Source organism: Mycena indigotica, assembly GCF_014461135.1.
Source record: "Mycena indigotica strain 171206Taipei chromosome Unknown Mind.scaff0009, whole genome shotgun sequence".
NCBI lineage: Eukaryota > Fungi > Basidiomycota > Agaricomycetes > Agaricales > Mycenaceae > Mycena > Mycena indigotica.
In genome coordinates, this window is record NW_023503008.1 from 1843813 (window position 1) to 1864232 (window position 20420).

At 49.3% G+C, this 20420-nt stretch overlaps 14 protein-coding genes across 14 annotated transcripts; 6 read left to right on the top strand and 8 right to left on the bottom strand.

Annotated features, from left to right (window-relative positions):
* Positions 1-54: 54 nt before the first annotated feature.
* On the top strand, positions 55-1126 carry MIND_01048300 (H15 domain-containing protein; the record flags this gene model as incomplete). The annotated part of the gene is made up of 5 exons (XM_037367069.1): positions 55-309; positions 362-421; positions 473-631; positions 684-947; positions 998-1126. The coding sequence occupies exons 1-5, from the start codon at positions 112-114 to the stop codon at positions 1124-1126; spliced, it is 810 nt and encodes a 269-aa protein (XP_037216463.1). The 5' UTR covers positions 55-111.
* A 132-nt stretch (positions 1127-1258) lies between these two features.
* MIND_01048400 (Cytochrome b561 domain-containing protein) lies at positions 1259-2733 on the bottom strand (the record flags this gene model as incomplete). The annotated part of the gene is made up of 6 exons (XM_037367070.1): positions 1259-1450; positions 1495-1743; positions 1790-2405; positions 2456-2498; positions 2546-2602; positions 2652-2733. 6 exons carry the CDS (start codon positions 2731-2733, stop codon positions 1259-1261), a joined length of 1239 nt encoding a protein of 412 aa, XP_037216464.1.
* Positions 2734-2959: 226 nt separating this feature from the next.
* Positions 2960-3571, bottom strand: MIND_01048500 (Nucleoside diphosphate kinase; the record flags this gene model as incomplete). The annotated part of the gene is made up of 4 exons (XM_037367071.1): positions 2960-3026; positions 3077-3320; positions 3373-3487; positions 3536-3571. The coding sequence occupies 4 exons, from the start codon at positions 3569-3571 to the stop codon at positions 2960-2962; spliced, it is 462 nt and encodes a 153-aa protein (XP_037216465.1).
* Positions 3572-3684: 113 nt separating this feature from the next.
* MIND_01048600 (Ubiquinol-cytochrome-c reductase complex subunit 6) lies at positions 3685-4216 on the top strand (the record flags this gene model as incomplete). The annotated part of the gene is made up of 4 exons (XM_037367072.1): positions 3685-3826; positions 3875-3903; positions 3954-4073; positions 4121-4216. The coding sequence occupies 4 exons, from the start codon at positions 3685-3687 to the stop codon at positions 4214-4216; spliced, it is 387 nt and encodes a 128-aa protein (XP_037216466.1).
* A 70-nt stretch (positions 4217-4286) lies between these two features.
* MIND_01048700 (Transketolase) lies at positions 4287-7152 on the bottom strand (the record flags this gene model as incomplete). The annotated part of the gene is made up of 17 exons (XM_037367073.1): positions 4287-4478; positions 4529-4965; positions 5016-5151; positions 5203-5285; positions 5331-5403; positions 5456-5826; positions 5871-6001; positions 6050-6152; positions 6197-6301; positions 6348-6476; positions 6525-6542; positions 6601-6669; positions 6720-6754; positions 6804-6814; positions 6866-6926; positions 6975-7087; positions 7138-7152. 17 exons carry the CDS (start codon positions 7150-7152, stop codon positions 4287-4289), a joined length of 2082 nt encoding a protein of 693 aa, XP_037216467.1.
* A 74-nt stretch (positions 7153-7226) lies between these two features.
* MIND_01048800 (COX assembly mitochondrial protein) lies at positions 7227-7560 on the top strand (the record flags this gene model as incomplete). Its single annotated transcript, XM_037367074.1, has 3 exons — positions 7227-7257; positions 7304-7416; positions 7468-7560. 3 exons carry the CDS (start codon positions 7227-7229, stop codon positions 7558-7560), a joined length of 237 nt encoding a protein of 78 aa, XP_037216468.1.
* Positions 7561-7571: 11 nt separating this feature from the next.
* On the bottom strand, positions 7572-8646 carry MIND_01048900 (uncharacterized protein; the record flags this gene model as incomplete). The annotated part of the gene is made up of 6 exons (XM_037367075.1): positions 7572-7802; positions 7854-8028; positions 8077-8142; positions 8196-8272; positions 8319-8419; positions 8475-8646. 6 exons carry the CDS (start codon positions 8644-8646, stop codon positions 7572-7574), a joined length of 822 nt encoding a protein of 273 aa, XP_037216469.1.
* A 74-nt stretch (positions 8647-8720) lies between these two features.
* On the bottom strand, positions 8721-10037 carry MIND_01049000 (NYN domain-containing protein; the record flags this gene model as incomplete). The annotated part of the gene is made up of 1 exon (XM_037367076.1): positions 8721-10037. The coding sequence occupies one exon, from the start codon at positions 10035-10037 to the stop codon at positions 8721-8723; it is 1317 nt and encodes a 438-aa protein (XP_037216470.1).
* Positions 10038-10893: 856 nt separating this feature from the next.
* On the top strand, positions 10894-12003 carry MIND_01049200 (UBC-like protein; the record flags this gene model as incomplete). Its single annotated transcript, XM_037367077.1, has 9 exons — positions 10894-10921; positions 10970-10992; positions 11041-11106; positions 11154-11202; positions 11252-11352; positions 11402-11423; positions 11471-11512; positions 11557-11659; positions 11712-12003. The coding sequence occupies 9 exons, from the start codon at positions 10894-10896 to the stop codon at positions 12001-12003; spliced, it is 726 nt and encodes a 241-aa protein (XP_037216471.1).
* A 347-nt stretch (positions 12004-12350) lies between these two features.
* MIND_01049300 (uncharacterized protein) lies at positions 12351-14916 on the bottom strand (the record flags this gene model as incomplete). Its single annotated transcript, XM_037367078.1, has 6 exons — positions 14817-14916; positions 14467-14767; positions 14106-14425; positions 13644-14048; positions 12729-13588; positions 12351-12671 (listed from the first exon to the last, which is right to left on the bottom strand). The coding sequence occupies exons 1-6, from the start codon at positions 14902-14904 to the stop codon at positions 12351-12353; spliced, it is 2295 nt and encodes a 764-aa protein (XP_037216472.1). The 5' UTR covers positions 14905-14916.
* A 45-nt stretch (positions 14917-14961) lies between these two features.
* On the top strand, positions 14962-15416 carry MIND_01049400 (54S ribosomal protein L31, mitochondrial; the record flags this gene model as incomplete). Its single annotated transcript, XM_037367079.1, has 4 exons — positions 14962-15011; positions 15058-15172; positions 15218-15337; positions 15384-15416. The coding sequence occupies 4 exons, from the start codon at positions 14962-14964 to the stop codon at positions 15414-15416; spliced, it is 318 nt and encodes a 105-aa protein (XP_037216473.1).
* Positions 15417-15420: 4 nt separating this feature from the next.
* MIND_01049500 (Protein cms1) lies at positions 15421-16525 on the bottom strand (the record flags this gene model as incomplete). Its single annotated transcript, XM_037367080.1, has 4 exons — positions 15421-15599; positions 15648-15914; positions 15964-16192; positions 16253-16525. The coding sequence occupies 4 exons, from the start codon at positions 16523-16525 to the stop codon at positions 15421-15423; spliced, it is 948 nt and encodes a 315-aa protein (XP_037216474.1).
* Positions 16464-17749, top strand: MIND_01049600 (Exonuclease domain-containing protein; the record flags this gene model as incomplete). Its single annotated transcript, XM_037367081.1, has 9 exons — positions 16464-16664; positions 16713-16734; positions 16783-16823; positions 16877-16936; positions 16986-17078; positions 17126-17306; positions 17360-17424; positions 17476-17565; positions 17612-17749. Exons 1-9 carry the CDS (start codon positions 16476-16478, stop codon positions 17747-17749), a joined length of 879 nt encoding a protein of 292 aa, XP_037216475.1. The 5' UTR covers positions 16464-16475.
* A 118-nt stretch (positions 17750-17867) lies between these two features.
* MIND_01049700 (Urb2 domain-containing protein) lies at positions 17868-20107 on the bottom strand (the record flags this gene model as incomplete). The annotated part of the gene is made up of 17 exons (XM_037367082.1): positions 17868-17891; positions 17939-18012; positions 18065-18237; positions 18289-18307; positions 18361-18448; positions 18493-18516; positions 18565-18649; positions 18704-18768; positions 18818-18862; positions 18918-18969; positions 19026-19140; positions 19188-19240; positions 19293-19480; positions 19529-19573; positions 19624-19686; positions 19735-19858; positions 19905-20107. 17 exons carry the CDS (start codon positions 20105-20107, stop codon positions 17868-17870), a joined length of 1440 nt encoding a protein of 479 aa, XP_037216476.1.
* Between the last annotated feature and the right edge of the window lie 313 nt (positions 20108-20420).

The following is a 20420-nucleotide window of genomic DNA, read 5'->3' on the forward strand; positions in this document are numbered from 1 at the left end:
GTTGACGCGTTGGGATTGGTGGCTGTGTTCAATTTATGGCTCCTGTTTAAATTAGGACGGTCACGTTCACGGCCGTCAACTCTACCTCAAACCACGACCATCGCAAAGAATATGTCCGCATCTGCAGCCGTCGCTCCAGTCTCTGCCTCTGCTTCGGCGCCGGCATCGAAACAAGACAAACCAGCGTCGAAGAAAGCACCGACTTCGAAACCCAAGGCCAAAACAACAGCGGCCAAGAAATCGACTGCCACGAAGGCCAAGGCCTCTAAGGCGAACCCCGCCCATCCAACATGGAAGGAAATCATTACGGTGAATCTACTTGTACTAGATTGCATAGCTTGCCACCAACAACGGGCCATAGGAATGCATTGTCAACGCCGAATCGCCCCGGACTGGAGTGTCGCGCAACGCGATTAAGAAGGTTCGTATTGTCTAACCATGCATGAAGCCACTCACTTACGATGAGCCACAGTACGCTGAGGACCAATACAAACTGAGCAGCGCTGCCGATGTTTCTCACTTGAACCGGGCTATTGTTTCCGGGGTCGAATCGGGCATCTTTGTCCAGCCTAAAGGACCCTCTGGATGCGTGAAGCTCGCACCCAAGAACCGTGGTGATTCGTCGAAGGAGGTTCGTGTCCAATTTTCTGTCTTATCGGCACGCCCCTAACTTGTTGTCTCAGAACTCTAAGCCGGTGTCAAAGACCTCATCGAAGCCTGCAGTGAAGAAAGCTGCACCGGCCAAGACTGCCAAAGCGACGTCGACTAAAGCGGTATCGAAGCCGAAAACAACGACGAAGGCCAAGGCTGCCACTACCACCAAGTCAACAAAGGCCACACCAGCTAAGAAGTCGACGACAACAACAACGACCAAGAAGACAGTTGCTGGCAAGGCCAAGGCACCGACAACGAAGAAGGCGAGCTCGACTGCTGCAAAGGCTAAGAAGGTCTGTTGTTGTCGTGGTTTCCTCTCTATCTCGTCGCTCACTCTTTCTAGGCTGTCGTTGGGAAGAAGCCTGCTGCAACACCGAAAGCAAAGGCGGCTACGACCAAGGCTGCACCAAAGAAGGTTGCCGCTTCCAAACCAACAAGCAAGCCGCGTTCAGGCGCCAAGAGGGCGACTTGATCCTCTTCATTCGTGCATCTCTGTTCCCTATCTTATTTGTCCTACAGTGCTGTACTATTATTTTGTACTTTATCAGCCTCGGTTTGTTGCCACACGCAAAATAGATTTTCGGCTTTCCCGAATCCCTCGCCGCTACTCTTGGTCCCTTTCAAGGAGTGGTTGTCTGCTTTCCGGCTCAACGTGGCCTCGCGATTCATCGCCAGGTGTTGCCGCCAGAGCGATATAATTCTTGTGAAGTGGAAAGTCATAGGAGCCCCCCATTCTCTCCGATATGAACTGACGATTTAGCAGAGCAAGGCCGCTCAGATAGAGACAAGGTAAGAGCTAATGTAGTGAGAACTTGACAGAGCTGAAAAATGACAGCCTACCACAGCCCATGCTATCCAAGCCACACGAAGCCAAATTGCGACATCGGATGTGCCAGTTCGTGAGGCCCACTCAGTGAATCCACTTCGAACCTGGAGAAAGGCCAAACAAATTATAGTTATCCCGACCACGACATGCAGAATGTTCCTTGGAGGATGCAGCACGTGTCCAGCAACTGCGCGCTTTGAATGGATGAACTGACCCAGTGAGAGTTGAGCAATGTACAATCCGAAAAGCAACAGGCCACAAATCTAGGACCAATCAAGACAAGATTTGGATAATAATAATAATAACTACCTGGTGAGCATCGACAAAATGACTTGCTTGACGATCCAAGACAGCAAGCGGACCAAGCAAAAAGCCCGTCGTGATCAGCGGGAGCGCTAGATATAGGTTGAGAACTTGATGAGCCTTAAACCAGAGAGGGGTAACTGTGCGTCCCCAACGAGCGATCAACGAGCCAAGAGGAAGCACTACTAGGAAACCAATTGCAACGAATGTTGCATGCAAGATAGCCTTCTTGCGGTAGCTAGCCATCTCCTTGCCCGTTCCAGGGAAGTCGTTGACGATCTTATCTAAGCGCATGTTCAAGGTGCCCGCAACATAATGGCCAGTAAGATCGGCATTTGGATCAGGGTCTGGTCGACGCAGGGAGTAAGCCCAAATCATGGTGCCTGGATAAGAGTCGCTTTTGTTCACAGGAATCTGGAATGCCGACACAGAGTGATTCGAGTCGCTTTTTGTTTTCCATGTCGGCTCCCCAGGCTCGACCATGCTTGCTCGTCGAGGAGGATTGGCCTCCACCACTGGCTCCACGTGACCAACTCCATATCGCTGTGATAAGATGCGAGAGCCATTTGTGTTATCCCAGAGCACAACCATATGTGTGTCTTTCATCTGGCGGCCCCAACCCCTGCAGTTGGTTCAGCGCAAGGCGACGATTTCGGCGACGAGTCGTCTTACAAGCCGACCCAGCCAAACGTGTCCCAGATAGGTTTAACTTGGACTTTTAGTGGTCAACATTGGGGCGTGATGCTGGAGCAATAGGCGCACAAGTCATCACATCATTAGAGCTCACAGTGATGTTCAGACAAAAGAACAAGTTGCAACCTAGGACCAGTTTTAGATTTGCAAGGCTCAAGTTAGCGGTGACACTCACCAGAGTCCCCGTTTGCAGCACTAACGAGATGGATCGTTTGCAGAAAGAACAAGAGGACAATACTCTTCAGGGTATAATGCATACTAGGCGGCAGCGAGGTGAGAAAGAAGCGTCGCGATTCGCCCAGACTTATAATATTGCCATGAAGGAAACGTTCAGGACCTTATTGGTAGGACCTCTCCACGGTCGTGCGAAGCTTTGCGTTGACCCAAGGTACAACTCAAAAAGTGGTGGGAGCGAACTGCAGTGTTTCTTGGCTATGACACAGTTTGTTTTTTCATTGATTCTGATACACGGTTAGTCGGACACTAGTTGTTCTCGATGATCCACGATTCCAGCACGCTCGTCCATTGGATCACACCCTCAGGGAACCAGCTACATAGGAGAATAAGCAAACTTGCTCATGATGGAAAAAGGACACCCACAGAGCAATCTCCTTCTCCGCACTTTCAACCGAGTCGGAGCCGTGGCAGATGTTACGGCCAACAGAGATGGCATAGTCACCACGGATCGAGCCAATGGGAGATTGGAGAGGGTTGGTAGTACCAAGCATCGCACGGCCAGTCTTGACAGCATCGATTCCCTGCCAAACCATAGCAACAACGGGTCCCGAAACCATGTACTTGATGAGACCAGGGAAGAAAGGCTTGCTGCTCAGATCAGCGTAGTCTACAACCACCATTAAGCGACGCGTATCGAAAAATGCTTCATGTAGACCAACGCTTTTCAAGATGTTCTTTGGTGGGTTGAACGAATTTTAACGCGATAAGCTTGTATCCGCGCTCCTCAAAACGGGCGATGATCTTTCCGACGAGGTTGCGCTGAACGCCATCGGGCTGGAAGACGATTAGATAATTTTCAGTAGAGACAGTCTAAATACTTGCCTTGATCATAATGTAGGTTCTTTCGGTAGCAGACATGGTGGATGTAGGAGAAAGAGTTGTGGCTATCGATGCGATTGGAACGTGACGTGACCAAAAGTTTCTATCGCGTCACGTTGTCTGTCGTAATTTAGATTCCGACTCTGACCGTCATGGCTGGGAGCGCCTTAGGCATTTCGCTCGCGCCGTACATTCGCTCGTCGCCAACCCTTACCAAGATTTTTACCCCCATTGCCAACTGGTATGCCGGTGGTGCCCTTTACCGCCAGTATGGTCTCTTGTATGACGACCTTCGTCAGTTTCTTCTCTCCCTTTTCTCTCCCATTTCTCATCTGTCTCCAGTCATCGAGGAGCGGCCCGAAGTTCAAAAGGTTCTTCAAATCATACTACCACGCACCAACCTCATATACTTTCCCTCCAGGCTCTCTCTCGCTTGACCCCCCGCCAGGCCTACGACCGTGCCTTCCGCATCAAGCGCGCCTCCCAAGCTGATGTCCTTCACGCACCGTTGCCAAAAGAACAGTGGACCAAGCCTGAACAAGTATCATTTTCCCGTTGCCCTCACGAGCCGGATTTCATGGCTTCTAGGACATTCGTTACCTCCTCCCCCATGTCATCGACGTCGAAGCCGAAATCAAGGAGCGCGCTCACTGGGACACTCTCGCAGTCACCAGAAGAAAATAGGCCCGGAGCCCATGTAGCTTCTAGTCTCTAATTCTACAACATGATTCTTCCTTATTGCGCTCCCATTCTCTTACAACGCGCGGACAAGTGGTGATACAACCTCGCCGCCCTTTTGCTTGTAAAAGTCGACAACCTTCTTCCCGACGACCGCGATGTTTGCGCCAGTGATTCCGAGCTTCTCGTATACCTTTTGATATGGTCCAGATGCTCCCCATCCAGTCAAACCATATTGTTCGTGGCTATACCTTTCCCAGCCAAGCGTCTGGCAAGAATGTGTAAGAGAAAGCCCAACGGGTTAATCAGAACACTTACTGAAAGAGCTTCCAAGGAAAGAATTGGGGCTCCGCTGCGAAGTACACTGAGACGATATTGCGCATCCTGTTGGTCGAAGACAAGCCAGCACGGCAAACTAACAACGCGAGTCTTGATGCCTTGCTCTTTAAGCTTCTTGGCAGCCTCGACCGCGATTGTGACTTCACTTCCACAACTGACGATAGTGAGGTCCTCTTTCTCCTCTTCGATCAAAACGTAGCCGCCGCGGGAGGCCCGCTCAATAGTCGATCCTTCAAGATTCGGTAAGTTTTGACGAGATAGTGCGAGAATTGAGGGAGTATGTTTCGATTTGAGGGCGACTGAGTATGCTGCAGAAGTTTCGTTGCCATCCGCGGGACGCCAGAATGCGAGGTTGGGAATTGCACGGAAGTGAGCATTGGTCTCAACTGGTTGATGGGTAGGACCACTATGCAGCTCTTCAATATTTGGATGAGATTGGTTGGGAACGACTTACTCCTTTACAAACCATTAGTAACCCCAAAGGTAGTAGACAAACAACTTACCTCTCCCAGTCCAATGCTATCATGTGTACCAACCCAGATGACTTGCACGCGACTCAAAGCAGACAGACGGACTGCCCCAGCAGCGTAAGAAACAAAGTTCTACACGCTCGTCGTTAGAGGATAAGAGTTGTCTTGGATTGAACGACGCACGAGGAAAGTGCCAACAAAGGGAATGATACCGCCATAAGCAGCAAGGCCGTTTGCAATGGCTCCCATTCCATGTTCACGAACCCCTACTTGTGTTAATGTTTGAATCGTGGCTGATAAAAAGTGTGTACCATAGCGAATATAAGTGCCGGCGTATGTGCCGAGCTTCGTGGCAGGAGGCTGGAAGTCGACAGATCCTTTCACCTGAAAAAAAACTCAGTTTACAACGACTACCTGTCGCAACCCATGAACGGACTTTGGTCAAGTTACTCGATGTCAAGTCAGCGCTACCACCCAACAGATCAGGTAAAACTGCGGCCAGAGATGTCAAGGCAATTTCAGACAGCTTGCGCGATGCCTGGGCCGAGTCCGTAGGCTTGTAAACAGGGAGTGCCTTTTCCCAGTTCTGGGGAAGTTCTCCCGCAATTCTACGAGTGAGCTCCGCGTGTTCCGTGGGATATTTCTGTCCATAAGCTGCGAGGAGTGAATTCCACTTCGCCTCAGCGCTGGCTCCCTTTTGGGCGATCTCGCCATAGAATTTGTAGACTTCAGCAGGAACGTAGAACTTTTCATCCGGAGGGAATCCGAATTTCGTTTTCAGGGCAACGATATCATCGGCCTTGAGTGCTATGGCTGGTTTAGATTTATCGAGCCATTCGTAAGACACTGACGAGAGCCATGAACGCCATGAGTGCCCTGCTCTTTAGAACCAAATCCGATGGTCGTGCGGAGCCGGATGATTGTGGGCTTGCTTTTCTCTGCGCGAGCTTCGTTCAGGGCCTTGTTAATACCGTCCAAATCACTGAAAGCTTGTCGGTGGACGAGTTGTGAGTGTTAAATGAACACTGACCTGTCGCCATTCTCGACATGGAGCACTTGCCAGCCATACGAAAGGAAACGAGCACCAACATCTTCAGTGAAAGCGATGGCGGTATCACCGTCAATGGAGATGTCTATTCAAATTAGTAACCGCACGGTATGAAGAGGCGCGACATACGATTATCATCATACACGACGATGAGGTTGCCTAGCTGGAGGTGGCCAGCCAGGCTGGCTGCTTCCGCCGAAACACCCTCCATGAGACAACCATCACCACAGAAGACTAAAAGAGCCGTCGTCATGAATGACCATGAGCAGAAGGAAGTTACCATAGGTGAAGTTGTTCAGCAACTCGAAGTCAGGTTTGTTGTAGACCGCGGCAAGATGGTTAGAAGCAATAGCCAGGCCAACGCCGTTCGCAAAACCCTGGCCGAGAGGTCCTGTGGTCACCTCAATGCCTGAGAATATCTGAGTCGGGAGTCAAGGTGAAGTTATGCTCGACGAACCGTCCGTGTGGTTTGCCTCTGTAACAGAAGGAGACGATTTCACTGATTTAGTCGCGGATGAGCAAGTTCACGCTACCTGGATGGCCTGGAGTTAAACTATCTAATTGACGGAACAGCTTCAGGTCATCCATGGAAATCTTGTACCCTATACGGTGATTAGTCAGTAATCTGGGGGGGGATGAAAAGTAGGCCTACCCAGCAAGTGTAGCATGGTATATTGGAGAACACACCTGATTCTCAGATGAGTTGGGATTCACGCATTGAAAAAGAATTTGCTACGCGTGGCCATTCTAATGCAGCCAGATGAGTGTCGAAAGTTTGGCTGGAGTCGGCTATCTTACCGACAAAACGAATCGGTCGCGATTGAACCACTTGGAATTGGAGGGGTTCGCGGTTAAGAACCTGTAGGAAGTCATCTTTCTGCTGGCCGCGATACTAATTGGGACTTACTGAGAGAAGAGGACATGGGCAGCTGGTGCCATGCCCATTGGTGCACCTGGATGTCCACTATTCGATTTTGCGACGACATCGGCAGCAAGAGTCCTGATAGTGGAAATGCAAGTCTAGCTTGAAGATTGAGCAACGATACGAAAAAAGCCGTCAACAGGCAAACCGTATCAACGCTCATACTGGTAGGAGGAAGGTCTCGACTCCCGATGCGATCAATTGTGCCGGGCCGTGACCCGGTTACCACGAACGGTCATGCACTCACAATTGTCAGACAAGAAAATAGGTTAGTGCTCGTCTCTGCTTTTGCCTGCCTACTCAATGCCTCTTAGTGTGCAAAGACTTTATAGAAGCATTAGAAAAATGCCACTCTAACAACTGGGCGCGGCTATTGGGTTTCTGCAACCTACAGAAAGACGAGTTGAACCTATGTCTGCGAGAAGAGGTTTGATGCAGCCAATCCAAAGAACCTGAATGCTCACACAAGTTTGCTCAGAGACTGAAACGGACTACCGCTAACCGCGAATTATCTCAGGAACGCAAACACAAAGCCGAAGAGGCCCGCAAAAAATTCTATAGCGACGAGTGAACGTGCTTAAATTACGCGGTTGGACTCCATGTGGCCCAGACACGCCTGGTATCTTCATTTTCCTCTATCTCTCGAATGAGGTCGGTAACATTTTCGGTCATCTCGCTATCTTGGTCCAATGATGGGTTGAGGTCTGACGTGGGCGTAAAAACAACTTCACTTCCCAAGACGGCTCGACAAAGCCCTGGGGAGTCTGCGAGTGCTGATGCGAGTTTTCCCAGGGTTTCCGGACGACAAGTGAACTGGAGTGCAGTACATATCATATTTTTGCTTGCGTAGGCGGGAAATAATACCTCGATTTGGATTTCTTTCTCGAAGCTCGTCTCTGAATAATTTTCCGCTCCATTGTCCGTCGCGTAGTCAATAAGCTGAATCAAGTCCAGTTCATGATCTTCCTCCCTTTTGTCCATGATCACAGTGACGGATCCAACCCGGTCGAACATGAATCGCACTGGGGTCAGACGAGAACTGCGGCCAAGGTTACACGGGAGAGCGAATCTAATATAAGCCGCAAACCTATGCTCAGAAAGGATTTCCCGGATTTTGGCGGCAGTCCTTGTTGGATTGTTGGTCGTGCATTCGCTGTCATAAGGGATTGGTCACTTTTCTTTTTGTCCAAGCCTAAAAACGCGTGCATTATAAGGCCAACAGCATTGTACGCCAATGCCTCGTAGACTACATCTTCTCCGTTGAGTTCACGTCGTTTGGCTGCCTGAAATAATCGGTATTAACCTATGGAATGAGAGGGGATAAGCAACCTTTTCAAGGGCTGACGATATGTTTTCTTTGGGGATGTCTTTAAGTCTACGCAAAACTGCCGCGAGAGCCGAGTTCTTTTCTGGATCAGGAGAGCCCCCAACTTTTCCGCAGATGAGACGGACAAGCCATTGATTCACGAAAACCTTCCAACTCACGTCGAACCGCAGTGAGTATATCTCGAGTCGCGCGAGTTATGGCCGCATTTCGTTTGACATCGTTTGCGCCTTTCTTCTCCTTGATTTTGGACCACTTATTATGACCGGAAAGAGCCACAGATGAGCCAGAAAACGAACGTCGAGCGTAGTTGACCAGAGAGCGAGATAACATACTTATTTAGGAAATTTCGAGTCCTTTTGTGACGGACAAAGTTTTCTCACGCAAAGTACACTTTAGAGTATATTTTAGAGTACACTACTGTGAAGCATGATCCACTCTTCGCCTTGGGCGCCTCCCATCTGAATGATTCTGTTTTGTTCTGCCAGCGCAGTATATTGTCGAAACTGCTTGACTCCAGCAGCCGCATATACGGACGGCCCTCCCACAATCTCAGAGCCAATGACGCTCCGAAGAGGTTTGGAGATGCCCCGAGCTCTTTGGCTCAGGATAGCATCAACCAAAGGTTGGAAGATGACAGGAATTGCTTTCTTCGTATTGACAGAAGGGGCTTTCAAAGAAATCCAGGCAAGGCCGTTATTGCCTCCCATCTCAACTAAACCATGCTGCTCCGCTTGTGCCGTGTATTCGGCGAATGACTGCGCGCCGGCACGCTCATAAACCGACTTGGCCAATTCCTGCCCGATAATGGACCGAAGGGGTCGTGACTGTCCGCTGGCCTTGTGTGCTTCCAGAACGTTGATTAGTGGATCGAAAGGATTTTTAGAGGAAGCGCTCCCAAAAAGATGGACAGTCGAAGAAGTACTAGCAAGCGGGGGAGAAGGAGGAATCGTCGCTGGCTGCATACTCTTCGGCACTGAGTCTTTAACAGACGTCGTGGCTGAAGGAAACTCGGGAGGTGGCGGGAAAAAAGGCTTCGGTGCGTTGAAGGACTGGGCACGGATGACACTCGGGGACGAATGAGGTATACTGATCGGTCTGATGTCCGCAACGGCAGACGATGGGCGAGGGGGAGCCATTTGAGGCAGGCTATTCAAGTTGCTACTGAGGAAAGGTGTTTCGAGTTTCACGGGTGTAGGACGAGGTGTGTCTACTTCCGAAGGCTGAGAGACGTTGGTTGTATAGGCGGGAGCAGCTCCTGGCTGTGGCGAAGGTAAGATGGGAGAGTCAACAAATGTGTCGACAGGCCGCAGAGGTGGAGTTTTGAAATGGTCGGACCTAATGGGTGAAGCATTGCCATTCAGTTCTACTGGACGTGTTGTAGGCGACGAAGAGGTCGTGCTTGAATCGGCCGCTGGGTAGTCCATGATATGTTTATCCCAGTCAAGCGAAATCGAAGCTTGGCTGGTGAGACTAGGATGGGCGGAGGTTGAGATGACGACGACTTCAAACTTTCTCAATCTGAGAATCGAGACCACATATGCGAATTCTTGATGGCCAGAGATGAGAATGAAAGTAGTATGCGGGTGGTCCATAGCATGCACAAGCATGTCCACCATGACCATTCGATTCGCAATGTCCTGTCTGACATTGTCTAGACAGTCCACCAGCGACACGCCAGACGATTGCAACTCCGAGCGGAGCGCATTCGTCTTGGATGCCATCTCTAAATACCCTTTGAAGCAAATGATTTTCCCAAAGCGGTGGGCTACATTCCTGATGTAGCCAGCTATTTGGTAGCCTGTAAGCTGTTTCAGGTGAGCCAAAACCAAGGAGAAATCAGTCTTGCCTGATATGTTAGATGGGGCATGACAATTTTCTTGAGCACTGGTTAGTCAATAGAAACAGTTTGGAAAGAGGAATTGCCATAATCCCAAAAAACAGCGACGTCGTTAGATTGCATGGAGGAAGGGTTCAAGTGAAGGAAGAGGCGGCTCACCACCTCTTTTTAAAGCAGACAGGACATCAGACAGGTGCTAGTCGCGTTGCAAATGAAAATGGTCTTATTGGAGCTTTTTACCGAGTCGCGCAAGATGGTAATTAATTGTGGGCTTATGGCTCTTCTTCGGCAAGGGCTAAGCAAGGTAGCAGTGAGCAGGATGCGTCGTGAAGTGCGTGGAGAGAGAGACGTACCGTTGTCCTCATACAATGGAAAAGCGTTTCTGCAGCCTCCTTGCAGGCAGCATGATTCTGAATGTCAGATGTGGCTGCCCAACAGCCCAGCATAGCAGCAAGTTGTGGCCCACACATGTTATATGGCTGGGCTGAAAACGGTGAGAGGTGGAGATCGCACAACCGCAAACTTGCCTTTCTTGGGGCGAACGCGTAGTTTTTGGATGTAAATCATCACGGAAAGAGTAGCCTCACTTGAACAAGGTGGAAGCGAGGTGGAAGGTGAGAATCCTCAGTCTATGGTGGGTGTTGCCCTCAAACGAGGTTCAAAATCGTGTGTGACACGGATCGGGCCGTGACTCCCTTCCACGTTGACCGCGATAGCGCTGCTTTCAGTTGCCTTTCACCATGGCTGGTTTGAACAAGAACAATTCAGGTTCTTTGCCACACTCTTGAATGAAGTGACTCTGAGACTCTCTATCAGCGGTCAAGCGCATTATGCAGGAAGTGAGCAACTTCGATCCGTTGTCGTTGAATGTTTTCACACATCTATAGGCTAGGGAGTTGGCAAACGATCCGTCTCCAGAGTACTCTGCAGCTCCTCTAGAAGACGATATATTTGTGCTTGCCATTCTTCAAATTTGTGTACCTTGACTGAAGTAAACCAGGAATGGCATTGTACTCTTCGCGGTCCTGCTGGAACAGAATTTGAAGGAGGTATGGGTCCCATTGTCCATCTCTTGTCTTCTTCTCACGCTTCTTCGAGGCTTGTACCACTTCCGCATTCTCCTTCCTGCAGAATATCCGTTCCGGCCCCCAGCACTCATGATGCTTACACCCAGTGGTCGGTTTGAAACTGATACCAAGGTTTGCTCTGATATTACACCTCCGTTACCCGTTCGCTTACTGATTCTAGATATGCATAAGCTTTACGAGTTGTGCGTCCTCGATGTCTTGTCTTTCTTCCTCAACTGAGACTATTTAGATCACGAGGAATTGTGGCAACCTGCGTGGGGAGTAAGGACAGGTGAATACGCTGTTGAATTCACTGCTTCAACTGACCTTTGCTAGCGATAATCGGGCTACAAGGTTTCTTCCCGTTGAAAGGAAAAGCAGCCGTCGGGGTAGGCTCAATCGAACACCCAACAGCTGAACGTAAACGATTAGCTCTTTTGTAAGCATCTGCGGGGCTTCTGAAAGAAATCTACTAAATGCTTGTCTACTAGATCACGGTCCTGGGTTTGCCCACATTGTCAGCAATCAAACCAGGAGCTACTTCCAGACCCGACGACGGAAGACGGAGCAGTTCAACCTGAACCCGTAGTCACAGAGCAAGTAACGGAACAAACATCTCCTGCTATAGCACCGGAACCGATAATACCTGTGCCTCCTCCACGTACTCCAGTGCCAAGCCAACTAAGACGCCAGCGACCACCACTGCTTCTCGATGGAGCCATTTGTGTTATCCTCGTTCTTGTTTGTGGCTTGTTGCTGCGGAGGTTCGAGTTCTTAGACTGACTGAATGTAAATTCTTGGACACGATCGAATTTTAATGGAATTATAACTCCCCGTCTCGCGCTGCTGTTTTTCCTATGACTGACGCTTGCCCCCCTACTCCCAGGAGACGGTCATTAAGAATTGTTGTCCCAAACAACCCTCCGCCAACTCCTCCCAGTCTATTGCACTCCCCGCACCTCACGTCACCACAAAGCATATTTCGTCGACGCACATGCCCTCGAATTTCTCATGCGGACGATGAATGGTTGGCGGACATGACACCACAGTCACGGTCCACAAAGACTCTGGAGCGAGGAGGGTCGAGGTCTTCTTATGAGCTACAGGCGGGTAACAATGTTGACAAGGCTTCATAATGCCCACAAAAAAGTACGATAAGGTATTAATGCGTCTACTTCCTTTTTTGCGTCTCGAACGCTCAACACAAGTAGATCCTCGTCCTCCAAGTTGTAAAGAGCGATCGTGTCTTTGTTATTGAGCATCTTGCCCTGGTATGATAGCCGGATTCGGGAAACACCGACATTGCTGCCTGTGTGCAACAAAATGCGATCCCGAAGAGTTGAGACAAGCAAGTTGAGAGGAAGATCAGGAATGGTGACCACACTGCCGTCCAACTTCCATTCTGGCTTTGTGTCGTCCAAGGGCAACTGAATCTGCAGTGATATAGGATGCTAAAAATTTGATCCATCAGAGTTGAACTTGACAAAGAAAAACTTAGAATTACTCACCGGATGGCTGGTCAACCAATCTGCTTCCGAGTAAAGCTGGCCATTAGGCAACTTGGCTACTCTCTGCCGTTTAGCGGGAGGAATATCGTCTGTAGCTCCTTCCATTTCATCAGCAGTTCGAACCTGTCCTGCTTGAGCGGCCAGTACTCCGTTAGCAGCGGCGAGAGCGGCAGCACGTGATGGATGCATAGACTGGCCGGGAGGTGGAGGCTGATAGCCAAATGGCTGAGCGGAGTCCATAGGCTGATAATGTAAAGGAGGTAGCATAACGGGTGGTGGGTAAGCTGACGAGGGTTGGGGGCCAGAAGAAATAGTAGCAGCAGGGTATGCTCCAGGTTGACTGGCGGGGGGAGCCGGTAATGAGGCTGGTGGTGCTGGAAGTGAAGAACTCAAAGGAGGTGGAGCAGCAGCAGTTCCAATTCCTGGCCCAATCGCATTGATCTCTTGTGGACCCAGGCCTTTGGCTCGATGGATAGCGGCGATTTGTTCATCGAAGTTGACGTTTGTTGAAAACTTGTCCATTGTGTTCGTCTTGGAATTTGTATGACCGTCCCATACAACCTTTTCTCGCTCTTTTCGCTTCTCTCGCTCTTCTTCTTCTTCCTTTTTACGTCGCTCTTCATCACCCTCACCACCGAAAATATCCACTCTGGTCCTCGCCAAACCTTTGAGCGCAGAAACAACGTTGGCGCCGCTTTGTAATTCGGATGCTTGAGCTTTACGCGCTTCGATAGCGTTGCGCTGCTCCTTCCATTTAGGATCAAGAAGCTCAATTCGCATGTGTTCTTCAAGGTCGTCGACGGGGATTTGTTGGCCGCAAATTGTACAGCTTGTCATCGTTTCCTTATTTCTTGCGCCAACTACCAAAAGATAGCGATGAGCGACGATGCGGGCTTAAAGAAAGACAACACGTACGTTTGGGAACGTGATTGGTTCTGATTTTCATTGGGCCTGCTGGATTCATAGAACTTGCCTGGAGCGCTGTAGCCCGCTCTATTTCCTTGCGACGTTCTTCTGCCTCTCTTTGTAACCTCTCCACTGACGGTTCTTCATCATCGCTCTCTTCCATTGGTGCATCCATATCGCCACCAACGGCTGCTGCCGCCTCAGCCTCGGCCGCTGCCTGTTTCGCACGATGAGCCTCAATGTCATCTGCAGTGTTTTCCATGATCATGGCAGCCATGCGTTTTTGAGCGAGTGTCATGTTCTCCACTTCTTGGACACTCATAGGAGGAGGCAGTTCAGAGTTGGCATCTGCACCAGTGAACTCAATGGTTTGCACAATGTGGTAGTCGTGCCAGTCAATCTCAGCAAACGCGACTGGTTGAAAAAAAAAAGTTAGCCATGGCTGTTGGATGGATTAAATCAAAGCCTAACTTCGTTCAGCCTCCTGGTCATCCTGCCGTTTCTTGTCTTGTTCTCGCTTATGCTTCTCCCACTTGGCATGGCGTCTCGCGATTTCGAGCGCCGTCCATTTCGTACCTACTTCTGTACGACTTCTGAGCTGTTCCAGCATCTCCTTATTAGGATGAAGAACTTTGGTGTACTGCTCCACCAACCGGTTGAAATAGCCGAAAAGGGAGTGAGTTGGTCGCAGGAAATCAAACTGGTAGTTGCGGCCTTCACGGGCAGATAGAGAAGCCAGAAATGTGCGACCCCGTCTGGCAGTAAACAGCGCAGTGAGTTTTAGAATGTCCCTACAACAGTCAGTGTTGTACAAGTCAAAGCATGGGCTTACAGGTCAATCGAGCTTATGTTGGGGAGGTCCAACACAAATTCTGGTGGGGGAGGCTGAATACCTATGTCTATAGGCTCTGCAAAGCTTTCTGATTCTCCGTTCTCTTGCTTTTCTTTCGCTTCGTCTCCAAGGTCTCCTTTGGATATTCTATCCATCTTGTGGCGATAATAACCGTGGTATGGGTCGGCAGGGTTCAAGAAAGAGAACTTCGGGTCGGAACGTTGCCCCTCGCGAATCTTGTCCTCAAATTGAGGCGGGTCTGCAGACCGCGCGACGAAAAGAGCGGTCCGGTCGATGACAGCTGGAAAAAAAATCAGCAAGGGAACTCAAGGACGGACATATAGACGCACATTTTATGTCAGGAGGCGGAAGAATAAGCCCAGTAGCAAATCTGGGCCCATCATGAGCGTACTCCATCGCGACTTCGGGAGATTCCATCGTCGTGGAGGCCAAAAGCTGAAGCGTCACGTGGTCCAGATTCCTCTTCGTCTCTGAATGTTTGGAGCTTTCCGAGCAACACCTATAAGCCAGGGCGGGCTCCTTTGGTGAGTTACTTTTGTCCTATATTGTCACCTGCATAACAGACCGCAGGAAGACGCCTTGGAAACTATCGGTCACTCGCAAAGCGAATGTTAGGTCGCGACTTAAAAAAGTAGACGCAGTGATTGAAGCTGTACGAGCCAGTGGGGTTCAATGCCATGCTCTGGTAATATCACTGCTAATTTCACCGAGCATATATTGACTTTAGTAGGAACGGGCGTTGGAACTGCCCAAAGAGCATGAGATGTTAGCAAAAGACAAATACACCGTCTATACGCCCCACGCTGTTGGTTACCGCAAGGGTATTCATAAAGTGCCCAAATGGACGAGAGTGCGTAATCTGCTCAAATTGACAAACTCATGCTAACTTGCAGTAGATTACACAGAGAACAAACCCAAAAGGTTTCTAGCTTATCACAGCAACACAACCTGGATTTTACCACTGCGAATCCCTTCCAACACCTTTGGTGCACCCAGAACTGTCTTGAAAACCTCCTCCCTGGTTTCTGGAATGTCTAGCATGTTGCGTTTTTTGGCATCTCGGAAAGTCACATCGAGAATAATGTGCGTTAGTTGGGAGACCGAGAGGGCATCTGCAGTGGAATAAATAACCGCCATAGAGATAATATGCCATTCCTTACCCGCTTCCAACAATTTGCCTATTCTGCCGGGAGTTCCAACAGCTGAACCAATTTTGGTTCGCCGCAGATATGAAATGTGTTCCGACAACTTGAAGTGTTTGGCGAACAGTTTCGCAACTTCTCCGCCTTTGTCCCCACGCAACTTTTTGTCTTTGAGCACCCTCGTTACGTCTACCACTCGAAGCGCTGCTCCTGCAACAAACAATAAAGTCGGAGAGCCATTCGTTTTTGATCGTTGAGAGAGGCGTAACCGGAGACTTGGCAAGACTGAGATTAGCTAGATCAGTAGGAGGATCAAATGAATCACATAGCATACCTTTGCCGACAAAGTCGATAAAATTGTCCAATGTTCTCGAGCTGGACCACATTGTTGTGTCAGCAATAGAGGTGGGAGGTATAAGGAGATCGTCGAGTTCAAGGGGAAGCTTGTTCAGTGCCTTGGCTTGAAGGACTGCTAGATATTCTGCAAGCTCGTGAGGCGATTGTTCGGCGTCTGAATGCTCCAGGTCAACTTCCTCGTTGGCACCAGACGCAAGTTTTCTTCTCTGGAAATAATAAAGACTTAGAGCGATCCAAACCAGAGCATAGTTGAAGCAAGCACGTACTTTTTTAAATTTCTCCCTTTCCCGTAATCGTTTGCGCTTCTTTGCATCCGATGACTCTGCTGTGGATCCAGGTTGATTCTGATTAACACCGTATTCTGATTCCTCCAGGCTCTCTTCCTCCTCCTCCTCTAAGTTAGCATCTGGAACAAAATCATCTTGAAGGTCGTCGCCGTTACCCAACATGGAAAAGAGGATGATCTTCACGTGACAAGACACCTTCTCGATGTCATCTTCTTGGCCGTTGTGGGTCTGTCTACTTTTCCTACCTTTCATCTATCTTTGTTATGCATATCTCAATCGACCTCTCAAGTTCAGGCAACTGATATCATCTCCGCCTCCTGGACGTAGCGTCGTTCCTAAACCTGTGACGTCGGCAGTCACGAAAATAAAGCAGCCATATGATGTTTTTTTGGTTGGTATTTCTCATGGTAGTGGATGCTATATTCTAATATTCGTCCAGGTCTCCGACTTTGAAGCGACTTGTAAAATCCATCTGCTAGAGTGCTGATATTTGAGTGACCCCTTGTTAGGTGAGGAAGGCAAAGACTTCATGTACCCTAACGAAATTATCGTAAGCGGGCTTGTTGTCTCGTCCATGTTTCTCCTCCAACTTCATGGATCCAGGAGTTTCCTGTATTCCTGATGAAGTGGAAAGACAAGACGGAAAACGATCACGCCAGTCAAGTACGCCTTGTGTGTAGCGATATTGGGACGGAATTTAATCTCAATCCAGCTCGAAATTGCTGCTGAATTCCATAGTTTTGTCCGACCTTCCTGGCGGCCTCAACTCTCAGCGTTCTGCACAGGCCTCACAAATATCACACAAGTAATCCCCTCCGCAATATGTGGCTCTTCCTCATGACCATGTCTTAGGAGAAAGTCGATGCAGCACCCGACTTTCCGAGGGTTCTCGATTCTCTCCGCTCGTTTCTGATGAAGCAGGGCGTAATCGACAAATTCGGCAGGCGAAAGCTCAAGTATTGCTGGTGCACCGATGGTCCTTGGGATATATCACACTTTGTCGTCAAACAAGCTTTCATCTCCCGAGCCAGTGGTTAATGCCGAATCAGTACAAAAATTGAATGTCTTGACAGATACCCGTGCCAGAATGGTTAGCTGGCGACTTTGTCGATGTTCGTCAATTAGTGCGGCTTCATAGTGGGACGAAATCGGTCCGTTTAGCTTACGATGATCGCGCGCTGTGCAACTCGCTTCATTTCTAGGACGCTCCCAAGGGCAGACTCAATATTCCTGCTCAATTGAAGACTCTCGGACTGGAGCCGTTTATAGGCAGGCAGCATAGTGGGGCCGATGTGAGTTTATTCCCCTTGCATCGACTGGCAACCTGATATCCATTAGGACGCGCGAAATTTGGGTCGGATATTGACCGAATTGGCTGTTGAAGGAGTCCAGTTACGGCCAAATACCTCGGTAAATCTTCGCAGGCGATGGCCGTGGATGGGCAAATTTGGACAAGTACTTGAGGATCACATTTAATGGCATGAATTTTCGTCTAATCATCCGCGAAACCAAGCTTTGAAATTATTTATGAGGGCTACGGCTACAAATGTCATGCGAACTCGCAGCTTGGCATGGTCTAATGTCGGCACAGCGTCTAGAAGTCCCAGAGAGTACCGAACTGCATGACTGTGAGTCCAGTGTGAAGCAACAGGTCAAAGAACAAACCGCAGGGATGCCAGCAGCCTTGCAACCCTCCATCATTTCTGAGTTTCCAATGAAGTTTGAAGTTATGAAAACGACTGTCAAAAAATCAGGACCAAGGCTACTTCCTCCGATGGACTCGCTGTTCACCTTCTGCATCCCATGAATGGTATACCTCTGACAGCAATTTCATAGTGTCTGGCCGACCACCACGTTGTTTACTGTCCCAGAGTGTAACCCTGCCCTCAAGATGCCGGTTGATGAGGCCAGCAATCGTCGGACCGAATGTTTTTTCTTGGTCTGAGCCTATCCAGATAAGATACCTGGAACAAGCTCAGCCAGAGGTCAGACAGAAAAGACGCAGGAAAGTTTACCAGTAAGGAGACTGAAGACCTAGGGAGGGGGGTATAAGCACAGATAAAAGAAGCCAAAGAAAAAGATAGCACATGTTGAAAGTGCGGCTCCGATTCCAGTCCCAGTGCAAATTCTTATACCGCGCCTATAGAGCGTACTTGTGTTACTGACGCCAGCAAACTTGAAGACTTCAAAACAAGACCAGAAATACGATGCTTATTTACCTTGAGTTCACGTGTCCACAAGGTCTAAAGCCGTATGAATATCGAGATTACGTGATGGCATGGCTGCTTTACCTTGGGGGGGTCGTTGACAAGACCTTTGGTGAAGTCGCCTTGGACTCCAGCAATCATATAGTGGTATTTCGCATGGGTCCCTTCACTAGATAGTCGAGTAGATCAGTGCCGTGACTCGCAAATAGAGAAGTGGTCGCACGAAATGATGCCGAAGGCGTGGTATTCCATGATGGAGGAGCGACTGATACGACCTAGGAGGCCTTGCTGCAACAGGATTAAGGAAAACCAGTTGATTCAATTCATTTGTACACACCTGCATTCCTCGCTTGAATCGAATGATAGCAACTTTGGGGGATGGCTTAGGCAAAAGAGGTAAGATTTTGTACGAGTAGGCACCTTCGAGTCCTACTCACCAGTTCAATGTCCACGGGAACTTCGCGCACACAAATCCACGGTAGCACGATACTAGCAGCGAGTAATCAGCGGCAAGGTAGCGTCAAAAAGAGAGAGAAAAAAAGTACAAGAATGTCATGCTGCAAGTGTACCAGAAGTCTTGGTGTCTGATGAGCTTCTGACCAGCGGTATCCCATGAGCGAGTTTCGGGATTGTAGGTATCTCCAAGAATGACAAATATCCCTGTGATTGATTGTGAGGACGCAAACCTGGCTTACTTTGGGACCTACAAGTGCAAATCAGGCCCAACCAGCCGATGAAGCGATGTTGCCGTTCGAAAACACTATGAACCAACTCAGCTCGACGATGCAAGAGGTATTTAAGGGTTTACGGACTTGTGGTGGGTATTGCGCACCCAAGGGAATGCGCTTAATGCACTGATAATAACTGCCACGTTTGTGACCACGCCCATGATGAGAATTGCATCGTGAGTTACGTCGAGATGGCGGAAACTGTTGACAACTTTGAAGAGTAGCCAGAGAACGCCAGAAAGTGCGCATCCGCTGTGAATGCCGCCGAGATGCTGGTGTAATTTAGTCAAGATCTGGTCTAATAGGGAATGTTGCCTCACCTGTAGTACCGAGGTGCAGCCCAATCGGAACCATAGAGGCGTCCACTTCATATTGCATCTGAGTAAATGTGATCACGAGACAAATACCGACTCACCTTGGCAAAGAGAGTGTTGACAAACAGATATAAAAGTCGTCCAAACACCTCGTTGCGCATCAACTGAACACATAATCAGCCAGGACGCACATATATCGACCCACAACTCACGATGGCAAAATTCAGGTTGCCTACTACCATCGCACCGGAGTTGTTCACTGCGTATGGGAAGTGACCTGAAATTGCCAGGCCGATCCCAACCATGTTGAGTGTGAAGACGAAGGTAAAGAATTTGCTAGGGACGATGAGGACAGCCCAGTAATGCCACGCAAGTCACATACCGGTATGTGTTGAACCATATTTTCCATAGAATCCACTTCGAGACGCGTTTCTTAGGTTTGGGGGAAGGTTTTGGTGGCGCTGGCTGCTTTACCACCTCCTTCTTGTCGGCGGGATAGTAGCTGGAGGGGGGAATGGTGTCGAGAATGCCCTTCTCTGCATCGCTGTAGGCAGGAATTGAAGGAGGGAGTTTCTCCGTAGACATGGTTGAAAGAGGACGAGGAAACTTGACGCAAGCAGTGGCGCAGCCTATATCCTGAGACTTGGTCTTCTTATAACTGAGCGTGAGAGACGGCGGCAGATAACAAGTGCCCCCATTTGAGCAATAAACGTCCAGGGTAGCTTTGGATTCCCGAGGGAAACGATTCCCATTCGCTCGTTTCGACTCGGTTTACTCCAAGCCGGTTGAACCGCGACATGAACGTGCCCGATGAGCTGCTGGGAAATTACCGAGCTTAAGGGTCCGGAACAACGAGAGTCTAGAAATTTGTGGGACCTGAGCACTCTTGACGATGATG